A 25,014-nucleotide genomic window follows, 5' to 3' on the forward strand; every position below is an offset into this window, starting at 1 on the left:
AGTCCGGCCTTGGCGCGGGGCGCGGTTGTTCTTGGCAAGTAGCCTTACGGAATATCGCCGAAAATGGTATGTCGTGGCCTCTGTTCTGTACCGTGGCCTCTGTTCTGCAGAACAGAGGCCACGACATTATAGTAGAGATAGAAGAGTAGAGAGCAGGGAATGCGAGAATGAGAGAATAGTGCCAAAGCAGTAAAATACTCCGCAAATACCCCGGAATACCCCGACTCCTCCTGGACAGAGACTGGAATGATTATTAAGAACTATTTTAGTCGCGCTAAGCCCCATTGGGCGCAGGGTCTCGTGTGGACCGGGAGGCTCTCTTGGTCCTTTCTGGCGCCGTCAGGCTTTCTCTCTCCTCTTTTCTTCCCTCTCCTCCGTTCAACACTGCCTTGTCCCTGTCGACTATATCATCAATCTTTCTCTTCTTCCTTCGTCTCATCTATCCTTATCCTCTTCTTTACAGTCTCTCCCCTGACCGTTCCATGGGTCTCGCTCGCTGAACCAAAAGGAGTCCTCGTGTCGCGTGCTCTCTTGCCGTGGCGGTTGACTCGTTTCGTCTTTCTCTAGACCATTCTTACTCCTTGGATACCGGCTTCATCATGCAGTTCAGTCGAATCGCCCACGCCGGGCTCGATGGCGCCATACTCGTCGCCAAGTACCCCGGGACCTATCTCGATGCTGCTTGGGCTGCGGTTCGCAAGTTCTGCTTTGCCGTCATCTTCCTCGCTCTCATTGCCGCCAAAATGACCCATATCTATGCTCATATCACCTCCTTGCCGGTTTCCGTGCTCCTGGTTTGGGGTATCACCTTCTTTCTCCAGGATATCATCATCATCTTCCTCGCCAGGGGGTTGACGGCCGAGTTTCAATGGAAGACCGTTCGCATTGCGGCCGCCGCTGTCACCATTTTCTGCACGTAAGTCTATATTCCGAAACAAACCGTCAGGGAAGATACTAACCAGACTAGACTCGCCATCTCCGGTATGGCCTCCGCCAACATCTCCTTCTACTTCACCACCGGCGCCGAAATCCACTGGCACCAAGCCCACAACGTTGGCGGCGATGCCGCTGCCATTCGCACGCTTCTCTCTGGTTTGACCGGTTTCCTGATCGTCCAGATCCTCATCATCGTCGGTGCCTACTTCTCCTGCAACCTCCTCTACAACGCCACCGGCGCCGTGCTGCACATTCTCGGTTCCTCGTTGAAGCTGGTGCTCTGCTGCTGGCGCCGGAAGCGCCCCGATCCCGCCGCTTTCGAACGTATCGAGTGTCAGGATTATCGCGATGATCAAAACAACGGCGAGGACGTGCTGGACGATGATAAGAGTGAGGATTTCCTCCTGGACGGACACGTGGACACCTCCGAGAAGACCGCCGTGTCGCTACTCAAGCGACTCCTGGTTCTCTTCCCCATGACCATCCTCTTCGTTCTGCGCTGCGTTCGTCCTCCCGACCCGGCCTTCTTTTTCCTGTCGTGGTCCATTCCTCTCGCCCCCTTGGTTGACGGCCGGCCCCATCGCGGTCCGCCCGTCGAGGTCAGCGGATTGAAGGGTACTTATGGCTGGCTCACAAACCAGACTGCATTGACCCCCCCGGTCACCCTGGACTGGTTACCCAACGATCGTGTCCTCCCCGGATTCGCCGACTGGGCACCCAGTTCGCTTTCGAATGCCACCGAGCCGCCGTTGCACTACAACCCCACCGAAGATCCCATCCACATCTCCAACCTGCACCACGACGTCCTTGACCCGTTGCGGCAGTCCTTGCGCAGCGGTGACGTCAACATCAAGCACATCATTTTCATCAAGCTGGAAAGCACCCGCGCCGATGTCTTTCCTCTGCGTGAGGAGGGTTACATCTGGGAGCGCGTTCTCGAATCGTACGGTGGTGAAATCCCCGACGCGGCCAAGGAACGCTTGTTGAATGTGGGACGCAATGCTGAACGTCTAACCGGTTTCCCTGCTGCCCTCTCCAAGAAGGATGGTCCCCCGAAGCCGTATGGTGGTATCAGCGCCCGCAACGCTTATACCGCCGGCACCTATACCCTCAAGAGTGTGGTCGGCAGTCTGTGCGGTGTAACTCCGCTGGTCGCCGATTTCAACCGCGAGTACCAGCAGCACATCTACCAGCCCTGTCTGGCGCAGGTCTTTGAGGCGCTCAACACCCAAAACAACGACACCGTCAGCGATGACTACACCACCTGGCCCTGGCACTCCAAGTGGATGCAGTCTGTCACCGAAACGTACGACCACCAGGATGACCTGACTCCGAAGATGGGGTACCACGATATCGTCGACAAGGAGACGCTCAACCTGACGGACGTCGAGGAGGTTAACTATTATGGGTATGCCGATACCGTCCTCAGAGACCATGTCCGAGAAGCTCTGGACGACGCCGAGGCCAACCACAAGCGCCTGTTCCTCACGCATCTGACCGGTATCACTCACCACCCATGGGGTATGCCCGGCGGCAAATATGAAGACCTTGTTGGCCCGAACTGGAAGAACGACAACATGAACCGGTATCTCAACACCATCGGCTATGCCGACCGTTGGTTGGGAGAGATTATGGACATTCTGCAGGAAAAGGGGGTCGCTGACGAGACTCTGCTGGTGATGGCCGGTGATCAGTAAGTTTTTTTTTTTTTTTTTTTCCCTCCGAGAAGCATATGCAATACTAATCATTTCTAGTGGCCTGTCATTACCTTATGACAACGGAATCACCCCCTATGATAACCCCCGGGTGGGCAATTTCCATGTCCCGCTTGTTCTCGCACACCCGAAACTGCCAGCCGTCCCGATTGAATCCCCGGTCATCAACAGCCAAATTGTCCCCACTGTCCTGGACCTGCTGATTGAATCCGCTTCGCTGGGAGATGATGCGCGTCACGCCGCCGCTGATGTCCGAGCTTTGTACGAAGGTCAATCCATGATCCGACCTTTGGTTCCCGAAGAGAAGGGCAGACAGGATTGGCAGTTTAGTGTCATGAACACTGGTGGTTCGTGGCTTTCTGTTCGGTCCGCGGATCAGCCCTACCGTCTAGTCATCCCCCTGATCAACGATGTCGAGTGGCGTTTCAGCAACATGGAGATCAACCCTCACGAAACCAAGCCTGTCATCAAGAACTTCGACGTCAATCAGTTGGCGATGGAAGTCGAGCGGATTCACGGGCCTTTCGCCCTGAAATGGGTGGGCGCGGCTGCCCACGTCGCCCAGTGGTGGGTGTCCGAGAACTGGCGACGATACCGGTTCGACCCAGACCTACCGGATGAGCCTCACGATTAGGCTTCTTTCCTGCATCTTGATTATCTGCGTGTTTAAAACCTTTTGTCCCGATTGCATTGGTTTCGGAGTACATATTGTTGCGATTTGTTTTGGGAGCAGGCGTTATCTTGTTCATTGCATATATTCATCATTGTACAGCCTTACGATGCCATGGTCGTCCATGTATTTGAAGATAATCTTGCATCTGAATTCGATGGTCCCATGTGATTTTGCATCGTTTTGTTCGTTTCGTCGCGGTTGGATATATATCGGATCTCTGGACTTTTTGACATCGATTTAACTGGCATAGATTAGCAATTTGGATATTTGCACCTTCTGGCATCGTACCTGACCTGACCTGACTTGTACTTTGTCTGAACGAGCTCGCTGTCACTGAGAAGGGTCCTTCAGTCAGTATTGTTCTCCGGCAAAATCCGTAGAACTCGTCAATCTGAGCTCATATCTACGAGATCATTGAGCAGGGATGACGCTCAACGACGGAAGCATGACATCTCCCGGTGCCATCTCGACAACATCTAGTCCGTTATGAATAGACAAGACGAAATAAACGTCCGCCGGTGGATCCTTGCGTGATGCTGCATTTACCGGGAGCGAATATATAATGAGGACATCGGGAGAAAATCTTCCAGGCCAACAACTAAATTCACTCTTGTCAGCAGGGACAAGTAGAGGTTCGACCTCAAAGCCAGACGCTCTTCGCGTGCCTTTCTCATCGCAAATACGTCGCAATGCGTCTGGAATAGAAACACGGCATATAAGTTATGCTCAGACAGCCGAATAGGCAAAAAAAAAAATAAATTAGACTTTCGAGCTCGTCTTGCCAGGACCAAGGAGATATCGCAGTACATTATGTTCAATAGAACGTCGAATGAGTCGAACAATGCCGAGTCCGGTGTCGCCTTTCTTCCACACGACAGGGCTCGGACGATGAGTTGCGGGAGGCTTCATTTAGACAGAGGTCGTTTTGTAAGCGGCATTCATCAGCACTAACCATTCATATCGCTTTGTTCCTACGCAATACCTACTCACAATGGTTATTCTGTTGTGGTCCAAGAGCGATTCGGATTACCGTTTTGTTCCCAGTATGTCTGTTGACTCGCCATTGGAAAGCAGTAATAACATGATAATAGCACCGGCTCAAGATGCCGTAAGTTACAAGAAAGAGCTGCTGATGGATAACCTCACCTTCCTGAAAGACAAAACTAAGATCCCGGACCTCTTCATAAGGAGTTTGGACCACCATCGCCAGAACTGGAAGCCGCTTAGACCGAGTTGGTTCAATGTGTGTGCTTCCAAACTAGCAACGAGCTGTACTGACAACATCCAGAGTCCAGTATTTGCCTGTCGGAAGACGAGGTAGACGACAATAATCCAGACAATACATCGGCAAAATCAAGCGACGGCTCCGGCATCTGTGGCTCATTAGCCGCATTACACTCCATTCATTGTATCCAGCGCGTGCGATATCTTTTGCACTTTGACCACTATCACCCGAACCAAACAGAGAGGGAAGTGATCAGTCTAAAAAATCATGGCGGTAAGTCGAGTTCTTCTTTCTATTTTATTGACCGCAACTGACCCGGATACAGAGCATCGTTTGGACTATTTACTGTACGCCGTCAAATGCAATGCAGACTTGACTTCCCTCCATTCCAATGGGGCAAGGAGTTAGGTGTCCGGCGTTTTGTGTGACAATCGAGCAGACTAAAGCACGAGCAGCACAGTCTTTCCTGTTGGCGTTGACAACGGCCATCATCAATGCCTGGACTGGGATCGAATTCAAGAATGGACGAAGCCGCGCAGCATCGATATCCTTCAGTCTGGATTGCTGGTTCCTCCAACACTGGGTTAGTCACCGCGAGAATAATGTTGATATTGTAGTAACAGTCGACAGCTTTGGTGAATCCAGAGGGACATGACCATGTTGATCATGGTCATTGATCAAGGCAGATCTGATGAGGTATCCAGACGCTGACACCGATTTCTGAGGTGTTCACCTCAGCACAACCGAAAGGATTTTAACGTTGCATCAGAGCATTACCGTGAATGAACGTATGGAGGAATGGCACTGATCATCGATCGTTCGCTTTAAAACTCTGTGAATGCAAATGAAGACTATATACATGTTGCTGCGCTATTCACGCTAATAGTATCCAGATCCCTTGGCCGAAATCTCCTCGGTCTCCTTCTCATACTGCGCAAAGTTGTCAACGAGATTGTCCCACATCTTTGGCTCATGCTCGTGCAACTTGGGGCTGTTGAATGCGTAGTCCGTGATGGTGAAAGGACGACTCGACTCGAACATGAAAGCAATGGAGCTCTCGGAGATTCTGGTTTCAGGCGGGACTTGATCGCTTGCTGCTTTGAATTCCTCGTAGGCGACGCCGTGAGGGACCACTACAGGGTTCTGATCAGTATAAGAAGCATTATTTGCAAGGGAGAGCACGTACTGCCACATTCAAACGAGACACTGCCGGGCTTAAAGGCGTCGGACCGGCCGCCATACTCGCCGTAGATGAGACCCATGAGCTCAGAGGCAGCATTGCGGTGGTAGTATGGTGGGCGATAGGTATCTACGTTCCTTGTAAGTAGGGAAAAGTTCTGTTTAGAGAGCAGGGTGAACTTACGCGATGCAACATCCCATCTCGGGGAGAAGATAAGCAAGTCGGCCAATGGCGTGTAAGGGTCACGAGATTTGGCCGTCAAAACACAGAAGATAGAGGGATCGATGTGGTCGACCGAGATCGATCCGACATTAACAAATTTGGTCAGGTCGTATTTGTAGGGAACCTGTGTACCTTGTCAGCTTGATATGATACGACCTGAGAAAGTAGACTTACGTAGTTACCATGCCACGCTACGACGTCAAATGGGCTGTGGTTCTGCGTGCTGCTAAAGAACTTCCCTCCCATCTTGTAGATAATCTCCCATGGCTGCTCGCGCTGCTTGTCGTACGCGGCAACCGGCGACAAAAAGTCCCGGGCATTAGCAAGTCCATTAGCACCCAACGGGCCCAGCTCCGGCAGTTCGAACCGACTTCCCCAGACTTCGAGAATGTATCCACGAACCGGCTTATTGTCGACCAAACTCACGCGGAATCGCAGACCACGCTGAATGACAACGAGCTCACCGGGCTGGACAAAAAGCGGTCCAAATTCGGTCTGGATATCCAAAGCCCCCTCTTGCGGAATGATGAGAAATTCGCCGTCAGAGTTCACAAAGGCTTTCTGCGTCATGCTGGTATTTGCGGTGTAAACGTGGGTCGCCAGACCTTCAAGAAGCGTGGGATCGCCCGAGCCGGCGACAGTCTTGAGACCGGAAACGAAGTCGACCTTTCCATCCTTTTCGTCTGCGATGTCGAAGGGGTGCCAGGCCAGCTGGGTGGGAGAGACGTGCACGCGGGGATTTAAGGGGAGAAAGTTGGATTCTGTGTCGGGGTTGTCGGGGAGGTTTTTCTAGGGACCAGTTAGCCGGCTTCTTTTCCAACCACAATTCCACGTACAAATCCCTGGTGAGCAACGGCAGGACGAGCCCGGTATAGCCACGCCTTTTTGTTGGCATGTCTGGGAGCAACAAAGGCTGTTGCAGTCACCTGCTCTGCATACAATCCGAAACGGACTTTGCGAGGGTTATTCTGGCCCTGTGGAAGGGTACCGGGGATTGCCTCGGAGGCGAACCTTTGACATCTAAATCAGCCTGTTGAAATGCTGGATGTCGGAATGAACAAGACATACGAGTTACCAAAGCCCGATTGATACTATTATTTGGTCAGCAATTGCGTTATCACTAAGAGACGAGGAATATGTACCTGGTAAGGGTCGTTTCGTCTCGTGGCGAAGGAGGGAATAGTCCCGTCCTTCTGTGTTTCGGCCCAGTGGAAGATATTTTGGTATTCCCTGGGGTCTGAAAGTGTTGAAGACATGATGGCGATTATATTATGTTGATAATCGATGAAGATTGATCCAAGGACATTGTATCGTTAAACACGGCCAGGGACCAAGTCTATATAGTTCTTCATTTTGTGGGGTCCCAGCATCTCCTGGATATATATAAAAGAAAGTACCATTATCAATCAAGATGCCTGCCCCATTTCTTAGAGTAGTGCAAAGTTCATAGCAGACGTAGTTGTATACTCGGCATTTCGGAGGTCCTCCCATTGCCGAACCCTACAAAAGCGGGTGGAGAATGAGCGTCACAAGCTCCCAGGAGAATCATCCTCGCTCTTACCGCAGGAACGTGCTGTCCTGACCCCACATGAGTAATATCTGAGTAAAAGTGGATGGTCGCAGGATCGCAGAGAGTAATAGTAGAGTAAAGGTGGTGAACGGTAAAAGTTGGGACATCAACTACCGGGCGGTCCGGATGTATGACGATTCTGTATACTACATGCTTGGTATCTAGTTCAACAAACTGATCTTCCCGGCTGCCAACGCAAATACAATGGGCAAGAATGCCTCCTTTCCAGCCTCCCTCAACGCCCTGATGTGCCTTGTCCTCCGTCGACCGGCAAACTGCCCCTCGTCAATCTCGCCACATACTCCAAATGGACCATAGGCATATCTCTTCTGCTCCGACCATGGTGCATCACCATTCACAAACGACACCCATAGCCGTCTCATGTCCTGCCCGACACCCTCCGCACCTGGGTTGTGCGAAAAATCCATCGTCCCGAACAGGAAGAGCAAGTCAACGGCGTGGTGGGAGCGGCTGGACAACTGCCACGGGTTATGTTGGTCGACCACATATCTGTAAACCATCTTTTGATTCGCTTGTAGCTTTTCAGAAATAACTTCGACGGGCATGGCGTAGAGAGCATCGTTGATAATGTCCAGGGCACCGAGCTTGCTGGCCGTCGGGCGAGTAGGAACGACCTGGTACATTTTGCGCAATTGAGGGCCCCATTCGGAATTCTGTTCAAAGGCTGCATTAATTGTAGATGCGTTGTGTGTCTCGACACCATTGCGCCAAATCACGGACTATGTTGGTGCATCGTTAGACGAGGCGCTTCTAGGTGACCGGAAAAATATGCGTACCTCATACTCTGTATCCCCAATCATGAGTTCCTCTACATGTTCCGGTCTCGATTCCCAGTCTTGTAATTCCGAATCTTCCTGGAGGAACATTGAGTTGACGTTGCACTCTCCCAGGGCCTGTATGAGAACGGGTACAGGGGCTTCGCGAAGAGAGGTCTGTCCAAGCTCCTGCACTTTGGATTCTAGTGTGTTGACCATCCATTCTCCTCGTGCTGCTGGCATTGGGCGCGAAAGATAGAGAGACCCAGATGCCAAAATAGCTCGTTTGACTGGCGGTCCGGTAATCAAATGGGCATGAGCATAGACACCACCGGCGCTCTCACCAGCCAAGGTGATGTTGTTCTAAAACAGAATCATGAGCTGATTGATTTGAAACATGCTTTTGAGACTATAGTAGAGCTTACTGGGTCACCACCAAAAGATGCAATATTCTTGCGGACCCATTCAATTCCAAGTCGTTGGTCTTTGAGGGCGAGATTCTTCTCCTTGCCGTCTCCGAAAGCGAAGATGTTAAGCCGATAGTTGATAGAAACAAAAACCATTGGTTTCTGATATTTGATCGAGTCTGCAACGAGTTTTGTTGGGTCTGTAACTCCATTAGCGAAAGTCTCCTTTGACATGCGATCCGCGATACGTACCGCAAATTCCGGATGCAGCAGAACAGAACGTGACAACCTGTGATCCACCTGCATCTGTCAGCATATCCCAGCATAGTCCAGCACACAGTATCGTCAACCATACCGTGAATCCAGATCAAAATCGGAAAAGGCCCCTTCGTTTGATCCAGCGGAGGACAGGTGATTTCCAAATTCAAGCATTTGAATTCATCCTCTTCCTCTTCTGGGATTTCAACATCTTCTGGGATGCGTAGCAAATGACGCACATCGATCTTCATCTGTGGGCAGCGTGGTCTATCAACATATGGTCAGTTCCGCATCCCAACCTCGAAGTGACGAAGACAACCGTACCCATATCGCGTCGCATCAATCGCCGGTTCATTGAACTTTTGTATCGGCTGCGAACGCTCGAAGCGAGCCGGAATTGTGGCATACTGGATGCCTCTGAATGAATGGACAGTGGTGCCATTGTCAGACTGAGAGGTACCGGTGAAGGTAGTCTTGAGGGAGTCCTGGTGAATTTGTGGAAGTGACATGATGAGTCCTGGTGCAGTCGCTGGCCAGAGATGCTAAGTGTCTCAACTATGAAATTCGTTTTAATCTCTGCTGCATCCATTCTAGCCCACCAAAAGCAGTCTTTTGGTGTTTGTGGGGCTTTGCGGAGACCCCAGGTACATCTCCATGTGGGTTCATCGAACGGGTAGGAAGGAGGGGGTATTTCCGGCCATTTGATGTTGCTGCCAAGATGCATGGATCATTGTAGATATTGAGAATGAACAACCGAAGCCAGGAGATATCGAGCCGTACATTCAGGGTAAAAACTGCAAAGCAGGGACTAATGTGCCCGAGTTAGAATACAACAACACCTTCCGATTCTACACTGTGTATTCCTCATCAATCTGTATCAGCGCCGCCATCCCATCCCACTCATACACCTCGGCATCAAGTATCATGGATGCAAAAAAAGTGGCCGGTTCGGTCTTGCTTGCGTTATTGCTGATGCGATGATGACATCCCGGAGCCTTGTACTAGGAGCCTCCCGTTTTTACCACTTTCATCGGATCGTGGTTCAACTTATTCAACAGTGTCCCGCTGATGACATATGCAGAAACGGATGCGCCGCTATGCCGATGTGGGGGAGTTGAGCAATTCGGGGGGAAATTGACGAGTAACTCGATAATGCTCTTACCGGGGCAGTTTGCTAAAGGGTATTGCGATACGACGTTGAGCGTAGGCATTGGGCAACTAGAAAGGCTCAAGCATTACTTCACGGAGTTTCCTGTCTTATCAACTGGGATGCGCGGGTCGTACGGCCATTCATCCATTATCAAGTATACATATTCCTGGTTTGGTTTCGGAGCTCCAGCTCAAAATATATTGTCCTCAACCAGGTGATTTGGAAAATTATTACATTGAGACAATGAAATATTGTGATATATTTGTCCAAACATACTGCAACGTTTCTATTCTTGCGCTTTGCAATTATTGACGCCAAAGGATCTCAATTCCGAAATGGAATCCCGCGTTTTGGATTTCCGTGCACATCACTATTGGTGCAGGTGAAACCCGGCCCACCCGATAGCCTATTGTCCTCTCGTTAGGCTATCTGCCGGATCAGCTCACCATTCCCCTCGCGTGCACTGAAAATGCAATATAGGCGGGTCTAAACGTTTATATTTTGTTAGCGTCATTCTCCAGATGCTCTGAGTGTCGACACAACGCCGATCGGGAGAGAATAGGATTCAGCCCGTGTTTACAAAATGGTGTAGTTTTGAGTCCGAGCATTGTGTGATGCACTATAGCCTATGCAATCGGCTTGTGGAAAGATTCCAGAGTCAGCTGAGGCTAGCCACGTATCAAAGCAACGCTATTGATGCTTGCAGTGTCATATTTAAAGGACCCGATTGCTCGTCATTCTTTGATTTTACAATAGACTTGCTTATCCTTCTTCAGTGACATCTATAGGTCCGAGGCAAGTTACACGGATCAAGATGCGAACGATACTTGTTGCTGGAACAGGCTTCGCCGGCATGTGGAGCGCCCTGTCGGCGATGCGACTCATCGAACAGAATGGGGGAATTGAGGCGGCTGGGATCAAAGTGATTGTCGTATCTCTCGATCCTACTTTGGTTATCCGTCCACGGTTGTATGAATCGGATGCTGACAAAATGTGTGCCTCGCTCGAGGAACTATTCCGCGTGACGGGTATTCATTTTGTTCCAGGATTGGTCGACACGATTGATACAGCACAGAAACGAGCGGCAATCGTCGACCTGGCAGGCATTCGTTCCACCCTTCAATATGACAGGCTCGTCCTGGCTGCAGGAAGCCACTTGAAACGCCCCGACATCCCCGGCATTCACGAGCATGCATTTAGCATCGACCAGCGCAACGAAGCTGCCAGCCTCGACAAGCATTTGCATCATCTCACGTCCAAACCTCCTTATCCTGCGCGGAACACGGTTGTTATTGTCGGCGGTGGTTTTACTGGAATTGAGATCGCCGCAGAGATGCCGTCGCGACTCCGCTCCATTCTTCGATCGGAGGACGTGCGAGTTGTCATCATTGAACAAGCGGATTCCATCGGACCGGAACTGGGGCCTGGTCCGAGGCCAGTCATCATCGAGGCGTTGGCGGACCTGGGCGTGGAGTATAATCTGGGCGTGGCGGTAGTATCGGTGGACAAGACCGGGGTGGTGACCAGCCGTGGCGACCGAATCGACTCGCTGTCTGTCATTTGGACTGGGGGTATGGAAGCGAGTGCTCTGACACGACAGATTCCGGGGCAGAGAGACCATAGCGGACGCTTGCACGTCGATTCTCATCTGCGCATTCCCTCTCTTCGGGACATCTTTGTGGCGGGCGATGCAGCCCTGGCTATTACCGATGATCAGGGCCATCATGCGTTGATGTCTTGCCAGCATGCCATGCGTCTTGGTCGCTTTGCTGGGCATAATGCAGCAGCAGACCTGCTTGCACTTTCTCCAAAACCATATACCCAACCCTCGTATGGGACGTGCTTGGATTTAGGCCCTTGGGGCGCGGTGGTCACTGAGGGATGGGACCGTCAAATACGATTGACTGGCTCGGCGGCAAAGGCGATCAAAAAGAATATCAATCAGGCTGTGATATATCCTCCAAAAGCAGATCGTGTCGAAGCATTTACTGCCGCGGACCCAGACTGTGCAGGTCCTACGCTTGCATGAGCACTCGTACAACGGTACAATGATCTCTGAAGTGCTTCGGAAGTACAGAAAAATGGAGTGATTGACTAGGAAAATAGAATTATGTTGAATGAATTTGCCATTTGTCCATATTCCAAAGGAGCGAACAAATTATCAGAACTCGTAACTCATACACTCTATTTTGGCGATAATCTGGCCAGTGGGAAAAATGCTTTTTGCTTCAGGCATAAGTTGTATGCCTTACACCGACCTGGTTTCCCCCCGTTGATTGCGTTATTCCTCCGTCCCTACATTCTGAAATCACCGATTCTCTGGAATGAAAACTCAAACGCCATGGCTGATTATACTGAAGGCAGCAGATTATCCGTGAGGCCTGTTTGTCGGTCTTCTGTTGCTTGTGTAGCATGTCGCTGCAAGCACCACCGCTATCACGGCCAGAACCCAGCATGTTCCCGCTGTATTACGAATGCGAATGAGTGCGTCTATCCTCTTTCGCGGCGTCGCGGAAAACAGAGACAAAGACAGGCTCGATTGGCCTCGCCGCATATGAATAGTGAGAGCTTTGCAAGTCCTGCTCTTCAGGTGGTCACCTATCCCCATAGTTCACTTTTAACCTCTTCCGGTTGTCGCAATGAAACTATCAGGCCACTGTTCCTGGATCTTGATTATGAGTTCTTCCATGCGGCCTATCCATGTCTGAATTAGCATCCAGTTACACTGTTGAGATTCACCGTCCCCTGTCCACGTTAGCCTATAGTCAAATGCCTATCCGCTATTGAGAACCTCGACCATCTGCTTACGCTCCCAACAAACCTCAACGTTCACTCCCCGTTTCTGATCTGTATGATCTCTCATGCTGTGGATACATCCTTCAAGGCAAAAGGCTGGCCACCAGCCGTGAGAAGATCCGCCTGACCATGGGCACATTGAAACGTCTTAGCGAGCACTGGATCCTCGGAAAGCGGACCTACCGGGAGATTGGTATCATTGCCCGGGTGATACTGTCATTGGCAACAGGCTCAGCTACAGTACCAACCGACATGAAATTTCTACATCCGGACGAATCCATTTTGTGAGTCTTGACTTATTGGAGCCTCCTTTGGTGCGAACTTTGACTTTGGCGCACTTTCGGACGGCCAGTTCTCAAATCTGATTGAGATAATACAAGCGTCAAGTTGATTATTGCCCGTTGTTTTACTATGGTTATAGAAGCTTGTCTGACACAATGTACGAATAGAGAGTTCTCACTGCCTCGAATTCTTTTTTGGCAAAACTAACCTGCCACATCAAAACCTCCACTAAATCCGGAATCATATCTTTATTGCATCAACATTCTGTGCTGATCAACCTACTGGTTAGAGAACCCCTTCGAACATCCGATCAATACATATACCGAAAATTCAGATTTTCACGATCCGTCTTGTCCTCAAACGCATATACTAGATCAGGGTCCGCGTTATCCACCCCTTGCGCTCGCAAGATTTCGTCCTTCTTCTTATTCTGTCTCTTCAGATAGAACCGAAGGAAGATTACGCACAAGGCCATAACGGAGTAACAGCCTAAATGAACCCCAAAGGCAATGAAGTATTTTGGGGCGTCCTTCTCCAGGAATACTTGGGGGCCTGTCATTGTTAGTATTGAGGAAAGCAACAAGATGGAAAGGAAAGAAAGACTACCAATTGCATTCCCAGCAGCCCAGGAGATAAAAGTGGCCGCGACAACGGTGGACTTCTTTGTAGCGCCAGCTATATTCCGCGATATCATGGAGAGGGCGAGGGTCTGTGCGGACCAGAAGGAGAGGGTGATATAGTAGCTGATGAGGAGGCCTGCTTTTGTGGCTGTTGTGGTGTTATCGACTGTCATGAGGACGATCGTTCCGATAAATGATCTGTTTCTTTTAGTCGAGGGATCTTGGAATCTGAAAGGGAAGGCATACGGTATAATGAATCCCAACATGACCAAAAGGTTCTGTCCTGTCTTCTTGACCAGCCATGCCGACGACAGGAGGACAATGATAATGTAGAAACCTAGAACCATAGCCAAAAGCTGCGTCTGCAACTCGGTAAAATTGAACCCTTTTATCACGATGTTTGCAAAAGCGCCTAATCCACTTGTTGGCAGGGTCGTGAAGACTTGAATGGCACAGTAACACCACATTTGCGGGTCACGAAATGCCTCCCACATCTGATACGATCGGAACTTTTTGTTCTGAAGACCTGTCTGGTTTGACCGAACTCGCTCGACCATGAGCCGTTTGTCACTTTCAGAGAAGCATTTTGCACGCATCGGTGAGTCGGGCATCCAGTAGATGACGAATATGCCCCAGAGGAAAGATATGCAGCCGTAGCTTAGGAATATGGCTTGCCATGATTGAATAGCGCGATCGTTGCCGATAAGACTGAAGCAGTAGGCTAGTAAACCGCCGACGATTTGTTGCCCACCGTTCATCATGTACCTGTAAAAGTTAGCCCTATATGGAGAGCAGGATGGATATACCGGGCGCACCAATAAGTCACCGTGGCCGCCTGTTCCTCGCGTTTATACCACATTCCTGAGCAAAGCACAAATATAGGCTGGCAACATGCCTCAAAGATTCCCAGCAACGTTCGGACTGTAACCAGCCCCGTGAAGTTATGGCAAGCCGCATGCAAGGCTAATACTCCCCCCCAAATGCACACGTTTGCCCCGAGATATTTGGCTAGAGGCACTCGCTGAATTACCCAGTTGGTCGGGTACTCGACAACCAGTACGGCGATGTAAATGCACGTAGTCAGCCAGGAATATTGCTGTCCTACCAGGCCTGTTTGTTCGCGGATACCCATAATTGACGCAAAAGACATGGTGCCTTTGTCCAAAGCTTGGAGGAAGTATGTGACTATCATGATGACTAGCACGCGACGATCGATCATCACACGGAGGCGGTGACTGGTGGATTCGTCGATTTCAATATGGCCCTGGGCAGCATATGCTTGGACTTCTTCATCGACACGGAAGGGGTCCTTGACGGTATCGATTTGCGAAAGTTTGTCTCTAGGGGATAGTGTTCGCTCGATATGGGAGGTTTCTTGTTTGTCCATATTGGAATGTAGTGCGGGATCCGCCATGAGGGATATCAATACTATTAAGGGACCGCAGTGATGAATGAACAAGGGAACAAGTGCACCCGGGAAAGCGCCCTTTTATGCACCAAGGGAAGCCAGCACCACACTACCACCTGAATTGTATCATAGTTAGTGTACATCGTTGGATAAGCACCATGTGTATTACCCGTATAGTTCTGCTACCCCGGATTGCAGATCTGACATCCCCACAGCGGGACGAGATACCCCGGAATTCTTCCTTTGAACCAATCAGGAAGGGCCCTCGGGCTCGAATTGTCCCGAGTGCGGGGAAGGCTCTCTGTGTATTGGTTAAGCATAGCGGAAGATATATGTACAAGCAATCGTGAACATTGGCTATGTAGTTTAGTCACTAGTTCTTCCTTAACGATTGCCTCTATTCAATGCCGACAATGTCGGAACCAGCCACCCGCATTCACGCTATCGTCAACCGCCTCATAACGAACCTCATCAATATCCAAGATACTACTGGCGAGTTTCTCTTGCACCTGCCTGATTCTCGCATCATCGATACCAAGTCATGGCATGGCTGGGAATGGACACACGGAATTGGCCTCTATGGCTTGTGGAAGTATCACGAACTTACTGGTGATGAAAGCTACATCCGAGTCATTGAAGACTGGTTCACTGCTCGGTTTGCTGAGGGTGGTACCACCAAGAATATAAATACAATGGCAGCGTTTTTAACTCTGGCGTATGTCTACGAGAAAACAGGAAATGTCACGTACCGTCCTTGGTTAGAGGCATGGGCCGACTGGGCGATGCATGATCTCCCACGCACGCACTACGGTGGCTTTCAACATGCGACTTACTTGACCGACAATCATCAGCAGCTGTGGGATGATACGCTGATGATGACGGTGCTACCGCTCGCCAAGATCGGAAAGTTGCTGAACCGTCCAGAGTACATTGACGAAGCGAAGCGGCAGTTTCTTGTGCATATCAAATACCTTTTTGACACACGAACTGGTCTGTTTTATCACGGATGGACCTTCGAAGATGGCGGGCATAATTTCGCTTCTGCTCGCTGGGGGCGCGGGAATTCCTGGGTGACTATGGTCATCCCGGAGTTTATCGAATTGTTGGATTTGCCTTCTACGGATCCGCTTCGCGTGCATCTGATAGACACTCTATATGCGCAGTGCAAGGCTCTTGGACGCCTCCAGAACGACTCCGGCTACTGGCATACACTCCTCGACCATCCTGACTCATACATCGAGGCATCCGCAACTGCTGGGTTTGCGTACGGGATTCTCAAGGCTGTACGAAAGAGGTATCTACCGCCAGCGTACAGGAGCGTAGGCGAGAAGGCGATCAGCGCTGTACTTGGAGCTGTGGATGCAAATGGAGAGTTGCAGAATACAAGCTTTGGAACAGGAATGGGCGACTCTCTTGATTTCTATAAGGCAATTCCCCTCACGGCCATGCCATATGGACAGGCAATGGCTATTATGGCACTGGGGGAGTATCTGAGAACATATCTATAGTATACTACATGTGAGGATTTCAAATATATCGGGCAGTCATGCACAGGTAGATTGCCCAAATGCTCCCTAGCTTAGGTAGGAATATTATCCGTTCTATCTACTATGAAGTCCGAGACATTTATTTAACCGGAAAGGCGGCAACGTCCGACTGATTGTTTACTCGTTGAGAACTAGCCGTTATTTTTGCTTGTTCCAATACGGCCACTAATAATGCCAATTGACCCCGACTTTGCGTGACACCTGACTGGTTAATATGGCCTGTCGCTTTAGTGGCTCTCGCCATCTATTTCCCCGAAGCAATTTGAGCTCGCCAATCTTAGCGTATGATGATACCATAGCCGTTGGTACTCTTGTACAGCATGTTGGTGCTGACTTTCCCCTCTTCAGAATGCGTTAGACATGGATTATTCCTCTATAAAGGGACTGGATAATGGTATTGCTCTGGATCTGCATTAAAGTAACTTCTGATTTTGTATGCTCCAAAGCCATAGAATTCATTGATCAATGAACTTGACCATGCGAAAGTCACTTCTTTGGCTCACCCTCGGGTCTCTCGCCGAGAGGGCATTGTCAAGACCAACCAACCACACTCGATCTGATACGGTCAAGGTGCATTGGGTCGGCGAAACTCCCGAGTATACAGCAGGGACGACATTCGGACTCCCATGGCCCCAAGGGAAATACAGATTCAACGACACTCTGTTCAGCATCGTTGAAAAACCAAGTGAGCAGATCCCACTACAGTCTTGGGTGACCGGCTACTGGCGCGACGGCTCCATCAAATGGACTGGGCACGCTATTCCACCGCTTGACAATCCCAGCTCGGAGTACACCATCAGGGTTTCATCATTCGCGCACAGTAAGCGTTCAACCAGCTCCTCGAATACTTCGTATGGCGTGAAAGTTGCCAATACAGCGGACGAAGTCAGTGTCGACACTGGCAGGATCACGGTATCTTTTCCCAAACGGGGAAGCTCTATAATAGGGTCCATTAGGACTTCAAGCGGAAAGGTCGTCGGCGAGAATGGAAAACTGGTTCTCTACTCGCAATCGGCAGTCGCGGAGGATGTTGCGGCCCGCACAAACACTTCTATCGATTACTTCAACTTCGAGAGCGATATCCAACAGGTTTTTGTGACTAACGAAACTTCTGTCCGCGCAGTGGTCACTGTCAAAGGAAAGCACAAGGTCACAAGTGGGAGCGACCACGACGACTGGCTTCAATTCACCTTGCGCTTCTATTTATACACTAACTCGGATTCGATCAGGATCGTCCACAGCCTTGTATTTGACGGAAAAGCGGATAATCAATTTATCAGTGGATTGGGAATTCAGTTCAATGTTCCCTTAGCCGGCGAGGAATTATACAATCGCCATATCAGACTACCAGGAGTCAACGGAGGTTTTCTTCATGAAGCTGTGCAAGGTATCACGGGTCTGCGGCGCGACCCAGGCGAAAAGGTCCGTTTATCTCAGTTCGAAGGAAAGGAGACGCCTAGTCTGAGTACTTGGGACGACCGTGTTTCTTCTCGCATTCAGTACATCCCCGCATGGAACGATTACAAACTGAGTCAGTTATCTCCCGACGGATTCACTATCAAGAAGAGAATAAAGCCTGGACAGGGGTGGATTGATATTCCCGGTGGCTCGCGCTCTCACGGGCTTACCTATCTGGGTGGTGCCACAAAAGGTGGGCTAGCAGTTGGTTTGCGCGACTTCTGGAAGAGACATCCCTCTGGCATCGACATCTCGAGCGCCACATCCGACCAAGGTGCCCTCACTATCTGGTTATACAGCCCTGAAGCCGCTCCGCTAGATCTCAGAGCGTACCATGATGAGTTGGGGGAAGACACATACGCTAAACAGCTCGAAGCACTAGAGATCACCTATGAAGACTACGAACCCGGATTCAACACGCCATACGGGATAGCGAGGACCAGCGAAATCTTTATATATGCGTTCGATCAAACCCCCTCCGCTGACACGCTAGCAAGGCTCAGCAAGCATGCCAATGAAGCACCCGTTCTAGCAGCGGAACCACGGTACATCAGAGAGACAAAGGCTATCGGATCATACTGGTCCGTCCCTGATACCTCTGCAAATAGCATCGGAAACAGCAGCAAGTCTGCGGCACTCGAAAGTCACCTCGACTTCCTGGTAAAATTCTACCAAGGCCAGGTCGACTATCGTCGGTGGTACGGCTTCCTGAACTACGGAGATTTCATGCACACCTACGATGACGACAGACACACTTGGCGATACGACATCGGCGGATACGCCTGGGACAACTCGGAACTCTCCCCCGACCTCTTTCTCTGGCAGTACTTCCTGCGGAGTGGACGCGCGGATGTCTACCGGCTCGCAGAGGGGTTAACACGCCACACCGGTGAAGTCGACGTCTATCATATCGGTGACTGGAAGGGCCTGGGAACCAGACATGGGGTACAGCATTTCGGCGACAGCGCGAAGCAGGTTCGTATTGCTCAGCCCCAGTACCGGAAGTACTTCTATTACTTATCTGGCGGTGATGAGCGAGTCGGGGAGCTACTAGATGAGGCTTTAGATACCGATAAGACATACGGCACCTTGGATCCACAGAGGAAAGTTCGTGACGATGGCTGGACCCCCGAGCCCAATAAACCGACTGCCATATCTCTCGGCACAGATTGGGCTGGCCTTGCGGCTGGCTGGCTTCTTGAGTGGGAGCGCCGCGGGCCTCGGTGGTTGGAAGCGAAAAGAAAGCTGACCGGTACAGCCGGGGGAATCGCAAATCTGACAAATGGCTTCGTCACAGGTTCTGGCTTATACGCTATTACCAATGGCACGTTGCTTCCTCCGCCAAATGATCCGGGCAATAACGGCGTCGTGTCTATCTCCCACTTGAATGCGGTGTTTGGCTTGCCGGAGGTGCTCTCAGAGCTGCTTGAGTATTGGGGTAGTGACGCTCCTAGAGGTCTACGAAGTGCCTGGCTGGATTATTGCTATTACTACGGTGCAACGGCCGACGAACAAAAAGCGCGTTATGGGGAGGCGTTCACTAAGGCTACCTTGATACAAGGTCACTCGCGGCTGACAGCATACTATGCGCAGCAAGACAGCAACAATGCTACTGTGGCACAACGCGCATGGGATGAATTCTACGGTGATAACGATGGCTCGGACGGTTTGACAGATGATGATCCATGGGTTACGGCAAAGGTTAACGGCAGCAATGTGCTCATTCCTGTCGAGGAGGCTACATGGATATCCACAAATGCCGTTGCTCAGTATGGGCTGGCTGCGATCCAGGACTTGGCTCTCGTAGGAGATGCCTTGAGTAACTAGGGCTCATTTTGAGTGGAGTGCTCCGATATTTCATGTTGAACGACAGACACCCGTGCTGGAAATTTTGTGCATAGGTATATTCTCTTCAATAGTCTGTCGTACATACTACTGGAAGGTTGGTGGGAGATTATAACAAATAGCTACCCGAGAAGATATGTTGTGAAGAATATTGATAAATAACTGTTGTAGCTCATTACATTCTCATTCAGTTGAGTGATACGCTTATAGCCTTCATTTTGCCCATCCTGCTCCTTTATGCGTGGTCTATGATACGTCAGAATAATACAACTATCCGATCCGTACTTGGATAATCAAAAAGAACATCTATATATGCCACTTTAATTCTTCTTAAATAACTCGAGCTCTGCGAGGAGCGCACAAGCAGAAATAACCCGGAAACTTGGAGTCCTCCGTACCAATCTTTGCGGCGTCGTATCCTTGCTGACTCGTCCTAACTGTATTCCGAACCGCACGGTCCGTCTGCCACAGTTAGAAGCGCTGCCCACCTGCGACCATCTGCAGCGCCGTTGCAGACGGTCGTACACACACAGACGAGGGGCTATAAACTTGGCAGTTATCATGTGCAAGCTGACTCTTCGCTCTATAGATTTGTCTAAAGTTCGATGTTATTATCTCTCATTTAGGTAGTTCGATTAGTCAATGAACATTGGCAGCGATTTTTTGTTGGGTTTCCTATACTCACTTGAGCAGGGTAGCGGCCTGAGGCGTATTAAGAGCGCTGCAATAGTTAACCTTATTCAATCCAGCCTACAAAAGTTGGTGGACAACATTGGCTTTAACATGCTCGACACAGCCAAACAACTTCCCAAACTCAGGCCCTTGTCATCTACACCGCCATTTGCCTCTTTGATGGCGACATCAACGCTCGCGCTCAGGCCGAAGAAGGTCTTGAGGTTCTCATGTCCTGGACATACTAACTGCTTCAAAGCGTCTCCCTGGATGCTCCTTGCCAGGTGGGCTGGGGCATCTCACGGGTGGTTGACACGACCACGGCGGTATCATCCCCGATGGAATGACGGATCCTCTAACTCGCAACAAGCTGATTCTGAGCGCTAACGGCGGCCTCAAATCAGCTTGGTGGGCGTGGATTTTTGCCGAGTCCATTCGTGGCACATATTTGATGGCTGTGCTCCTCAGAACGATCTACTCGACGCTTAAGAATGGCTGGACAGGTTGTCCAGGAGGCTTTGTCTTTACAGGTGATATAGGGTCGCCTCATCACCCTACGTGTGGGGTAGATTGATCAGGGCAGCCGAAGAGAGAGGGAGGAGTTTTGTTCCTAAACGCAGCTACAGAACGGATGAAGTCCTGGTGCACAGGAAGCCGGCTGATCTGATTTGAATGTTACAATGTGGTCCAAATTAGTCGAACGGTGAACCTCGTGCGCGGATACCTAGCAGTACAGGGGTACGTTTTGGGGGAAATGGTTTAGACATCGAGATAGCACGACCTGAACCGAGGAGGGATAACACGGCTGGCAATACGCAGACCAAGAATAAAAACAACGCTCTCCAACCCGCCGAAGTAAATAAAACGAACGGCGAGTCAAGCACTACGGGATTGTAAGCATCGGAGTGGCATCCTTAAGGCGTTTTTGGGCAATCTCTATCGATGGGATCGAAATTACCGTTAATCATCGTCATTCTAGGCGCTTCGATTGGGATGAGAGATTGTATAATAATATGGATCTGGAAGGGAACGGGTCGACTTTTTAACTCGACCTATGGACAAGGTTGATGTTGGGAGGGAAACCAAGGAACAAGGGGCCTTTCATAAAGAAGACATTTGGTATGTGTCTATCTATATATTTTCTTATGAGCATGGTACAGGCATGAATAATATCATTATCTACGAGAGCGAACGAGATACACCTCCAATGAAACTTGCCTGTGTTGATTTTGACTCTTTCTACTGGCTATTAAATCTTTTCTGTCACGTTTACCTGCAATTTTTGGTATAGTAATTATACTCGATTTTTCATTTCCCCTATTGCGATTTTATACCTTGCAGTTGAAAGAAATAAAATCTCGTTCAAACCCGTATGTAAATATATATCATTCCGTATCCAACGCTTGTTATCATATGTTTACTTGGCAACAACACGCTTAACAGTGTCCTGAATGGTTTCCAGCTTCAGTCCCAATAGGTCGTTTGCCAGAGTCGTGTCCTTAGCGTATTTGGCACGCAGTCCTGGAGTGTTCCCAAAGCCAGTGGCGCGAACCAGGGCAAAGGCACCACTGAAGTTACCCGCACCAAGCTTTTTGACCGCCTCACCCACTTGCTCCTCCGTCGTTGTCGAGTGCACAGTCCACTTAGCACCCGTTTCCTTCTCCAATACAGCGAGGATCTCATTTTGGATGGTTTCGACAGAGGCAACATGCAGGAACTTGCTGCTGGTGCCTTGCGAGTGTTGCAGCACCGAGGCGACGGCCTGACCAGATCGTTCTCGTTAGTCAGGGTGAAGCTCTTATTATCACCGTCCCAGATGGTGGCGGTCTTGTTTGCTATGTCGAATCCAAGGAAGCCATTTCCAAGACCGTGGCACACGAAGAAGTATTAGAACAAATTGAACGGAGATTTAATACCAGGCAACATATACCCAGTCGAACAGCAAGCCAGTTGCCACACCGGTCCACGAGAAGATGTCGGATTGCTGGGACTTCAAGTACTCAATGAGCTCCTTCTTCTGACCAAAGAGGGGCAGAAGCTGGAGCACGGCTTCGTCCTGGCTGCTGGTAGAAAACTCAGAGGGAAGGAATCGTCAGACACCGGCGCGGCGGCAGCATCGACAATTTTCTTCTGCTCACCAAACTTGGTAGCTCTGAGGACGGAGATGACGGCGTCCTTGCCCCAGAAGGCCTTTTCGAGATCGGCGTCCGAGAGGTCGGTCTTTTAGATGGAAACCCCGGCTGGAAAAGTCGCCTCGCTCTCCTTACGAGACAGGATGGTAATGTTGAACTCGGAGGAGGTAATGAGGCTATCCAAGATGATCTTGCAGATGTTGCCGCTGGCCTGTGGAAATGTGAGTTTACTTTCACGAGAAGTGGGTAGGACGCACTTACACCAACGAGGGTGACGTTCTTGTGTGTCTGAGCCATTGTGGGTAATTGGTGGACGCGCTTTGGTTTCTAGGAACAACAGTCAATAGTTGCCGGATGGAAGAGGACAACTGGCTTCTGTGTCGTGGCCCTAGTATGGAAAATAATGCTGACAATTGTGTAACGATGCATCGTCTTCGATTGTCTGTCTACGCAACACTGTCCTCAATAGTTTTTTCCAGAAAGTCTCCATTCTGTTCAATTCTGTCACGGGCTCAGCTAGGATACTGGAACATTCAACGCATGTGTTCTAATCATAAGCCGCAGAGCAAAGGCCCATAAGTGCCGCCTTGTTACAAGGCCTGATGTTGTGTTTACACAAGCATACCCATAATATCCGAGAAGCTGCCTCGTGTATCCTCAGAAGCAGCACATCTAGCATGATAGTCCGCATCGGTATTCCAATCCCTTGGAATACGCCAGAATTTGACTTGCATGCCATTACCATCCCATCGTTCTATTTCTCCAAGTAGACACTCCCAAAGGTCCCGATTCTTGACCGCTGCTCCTGCGCTCGTCCTCCAGCCTCTCCGTAGCCATCCGCGTACCCAGGATGTCACACCCTCAACAACATATTCGGAATCCGTCGCAATCACGAGACTGTTGAACCCTTCACCGGGCCAGAACCGGAATCGTAAAGCTGCAATAACGGCGCGTAGCTCTGCCCGGTTGCTTGTTTGCGAATGCACTTCACCAGTTGGCCCTTCATTTTCAAGGGGAAAGCGTACGTAGCCAAGGCCTTGAGGTTGTTGCGTGGAAGGCCTGAAAACAAAGCTACAGCCAGCTCTGGGGTTCACACTGCCGTTGTCTAAGCATGCACCGTCCGTGTAGATAAGGAATCGTCGGGGGTTGGTTGGATGAATAAACCGGTGTACAGGTGGTATGGCTCTACTACTGATTCCAGGTGGAAAAAGTGACTGCGGAGTATCACTGGTAGTAGCAGGATGAAACTTTGTAGGGATGACACGTCCCGTGCCGACTCTGGGAGTTCCGAAGATACTGTCACTTGTTGTCGCCTCATCGCTCGCATATTCATCTTCAAAGTCTTCATTTTCTTCCATGAAGCTATAATCAACAGTGCAGATGGGACAGACTATAAGCCGGTGCGGGCCACACACTAGACGACCATCCGGAAGTTCGACAGGGCTGTCTGGGCGGAAAGACATCTTTCAAGCCGGTTGTTGGGTGAAACAATCAAGACGGAAATAATCAGCAGTAGAGTGTTTGTGATATTCGGCTTTTTCTTCTGAGGGATTTGAGGATGAGAGAGTGATATTTCCTTGTAGAGTGGGTTAGGACCGTTTGGATACTTGGGGATGTGGGATTCTTCAGCACAGATCCATCAAGTGGCACGCGGTGTTGCGACGGCGCCAGGTTGGGTGCCCCTGTGGTGGGTTTGATCGTTATATCGTACGCGAGAGTCATTATGGTGGGGTAACAAAGGTTGCGGCTGTATTATTGATACATACAAAATATACGCGGTATGGTAGCATAATGCTTTGGTACCATACAATACAACATGGTGAAACAGATTAACTGGGAGCCTTTCCTATAATAGACTAGCATATCTTGGCATTAGGGGTTGAAAAAAACAATGAAAGAGTATGAGGGAGGTTATAAAAACCGCCATTTTATATGGAATACAGAGCCGCGCCGCTCGGTAGGAAACTACGTTAGTCAACATAATCCACCTCCGAACCGGCCATCTCCTGACCGTTGAAATGCCGGAGTCAAAAGCATAACAAAAATGCATTTATTATATTGGATTAAGCTCTATTGCGATTAGGGCATTGCGTTCTTTTATGCCCAATAATAGATAATCACTACACCGTGGTGTTGCCCGTA

The 25,014-nt window shown here is 50.0% G+C and overlaps 9 protein-coding genes across 9 annotated transcripts; 4 read left to right on the top strand and 5 right to left on the bottom strand.

The window, feature by feature from the left end:
* Nucleotides 1-599: 599 nt before the first annotated feature.
* Nucleotides 600-3,285, top strand: ACHE_80818S (uncharacterized protein; the record flags this gene model as incomplete). The annotated part of the gene is made up of 3 exons (XM_043284231.1): nucleotides 600-916; nucleotides 968-2,629; nucleotides 2,691-3,285. The coding sequence occupies 3 exons, from the start codon at nucleotides 600-602 to the stop codon at nucleotides 3,283-3,285; spliced, it is 2,574 nt and encodes an 857-aa protein (XP_043141431.1).
* Nucleotides 3,286-5,428: 2,143 nt separating this feature from the next.
* Nucleotides 5,429-7,207, bottom strand: ACHE_80819A (putative homogentisate 1,2-dioxygenase; the record flags this gene model as incomplete). The annotated part of the gene is made up of 7 exons (XM_043284232.1): nucleotides 5,429-5,682; nucleotides 5,736-5,858; nucleotides 5,913-6,075; nucleotides 6,126-6,740; nucleotides 6,788-6,962; nucleotides 7,020-7,042; nucleotides 7,094-7,207. 7 exons carry the CDS (start codon nucleotides 7,205-7,207, stop codon nucleotides 5,429-5,431), a joined length of 1,467 nt encoding a protein of 488 aa, XP_043141432.1.
* Nucleotides 7,208-7,682: 475 nt separating this feature from the next.
* On the bottom strand, nucleotides 7,683-9,471 carry ACHE_80820A (putative carboxylesterase; the record flags this gene model as incomplete). Its single annotated transcript, XM_043284233.1, has 6 exons — nucleotides 7,683-8,261; nucleotides 8,319-8,660; nucleotides 8,723-8,904; nucleotides 8,957-9,004; nucleotides 9,060-9,229; nucleotides 9,287-9,471. 6 exons carry the CDS (start codon nucleotides 9,469-9,471, stop codon nucleotides 7,683-7,685), a joined length of 1,506 nt encoding a protein of 501 aa, XP_043141433.1.
* A 1,455-nt stretch (nucleotides 9,472-10,926) lies between these two features.
* On the top strand, nucleotides 10,927-12,141 carry ACHE_80821S (NAD(P)/FAD-dependent oxidoreductase; the record flags this gene model as incomplete). Its single annotated transcript, XM_043284234.1, has 1 exon — nucleotides 10,927-12,141. One exon carries the CDS (start codon nucleotides 10,927-10,929, stop codon nucleotides 12,139-12,141), a length of 1,215 nt encoding a protein of 404 aa, XP_043141434.1.
* Nucleotides 12,142-13,500: 1,359 nt separating this feature from the next.
* On the bottom strand, nucleotides 13,501-15,197 carry ACHE_80822A (putative 2-ketogluconate transporter; the record flags this gene model as incomplete). Its single annotated transcript, XM_043284235.1, has 4 exons — nucleotides 13,501-13,742; nucleotides 13,797-14,008; nucleotides 14,057-14,575; nucleotides 14,626-15,197. 4 exons carry the CDS (start codon nucleotides 15,195-15,197, stop codon nucleotides 13,501-13,503), a joined length of 1,545 nt encoding a protein of 514 aa, XP_043141435.1.
* A 434-nt stretch (nucleotides 15,198-15,631) lies between these two features.
* ACHE_80823S (glycoside hydrolase family 88/105 protein) lies at nucleotides 15,632-16,726 on the top strand (the record flags this gene model as incomplete). Its single annotated transcript, XM_043284236.1, has 1 exon — nucleotides 15,632-16,726. The coding sequence occupies one exon, from the start codon at nucleotides 15,632-15,634 to the stop codon at nucleotides 16,724-16,726; it is 1,095 nt and encodes a 364-aa protein (XP_043141436.1).
* A 516-nt stretch (nucleotides 16,727-17,242) lies between these two features.
* On the top strand, nucleotides 17,243-20,050 carry ACHE_80824S (polysaccharide lyase family 26 protein; the record flags this gene model as incomplete). The annotated part of the gene is made up of 1 exon (XM_043284237.1): nucleotides 17,243-20,050. One exon carries the CDS (start codon nucleotides 17,243-17,245, stop codon nucleotides 20,048-20,050), a length of 2,808 nt encoding a protein of 935 aa, XP_043141437.1.
* A 2,107-nt stretch (nucleotides 20,051-22,157) lies between these two features.
* On the bottom strand, nucleotides 22,158-23,169 carry ACHE_80825A (uncharacterized protein; the record flags this gene model as incomplete). Its single annotated transcript, XM_043284238.1, has 4 exons — nucleotides 22,158-22,502; nucleotides 22,671-22,814; nucleotides 22,976-23,083; nucleotides 23,134-23,169. The coding sequence occupies 4 exons, from the start codon at nucleotides 23,167-23,169 to the stop codon at nucleotides 22,158-22,160; spliced, it is 633 nt and encodes a 210-aa protein (XP_043141438.1).
* Nucleotides 23,170-23,483: 314 nt separating this feature from the next.
* On the bottom strand, nucleotides 23,484-24,335 carry ACHE_80826A (putative ribonuclease H1; the record flags this gene model as incomplete). Its single annotated transcript, XM_043284239.1, has 1 exon — nucleotides 23,484-24,335. The coding sequence occupies one exon, from the start codon at nucleotides 24,333-24,335 to the stop codon at nucleotides 23,484-23,486; it is 852 nt and encodes a 283-aa protein (XP_043141439.1).
* Between the last annotated feature and the right edge of the window lie 679 nt (nucleotides 24,336-25,014).

The sequence above is a fragment of the Aspergillus chevalieri genome, chromosome 8, assembly GCF_016861735.1.
Source record: "Aspergillus chevalieri M1 DNA, chromosome 8, nearly complete sequence".
Lineage (NCBI taxonomy): Eukaryota > Fungi > Ascomycota > Eurotiomycetes > Eurotiales > Aspergillaceae > Aspergillus > Aspergillus chevalieri.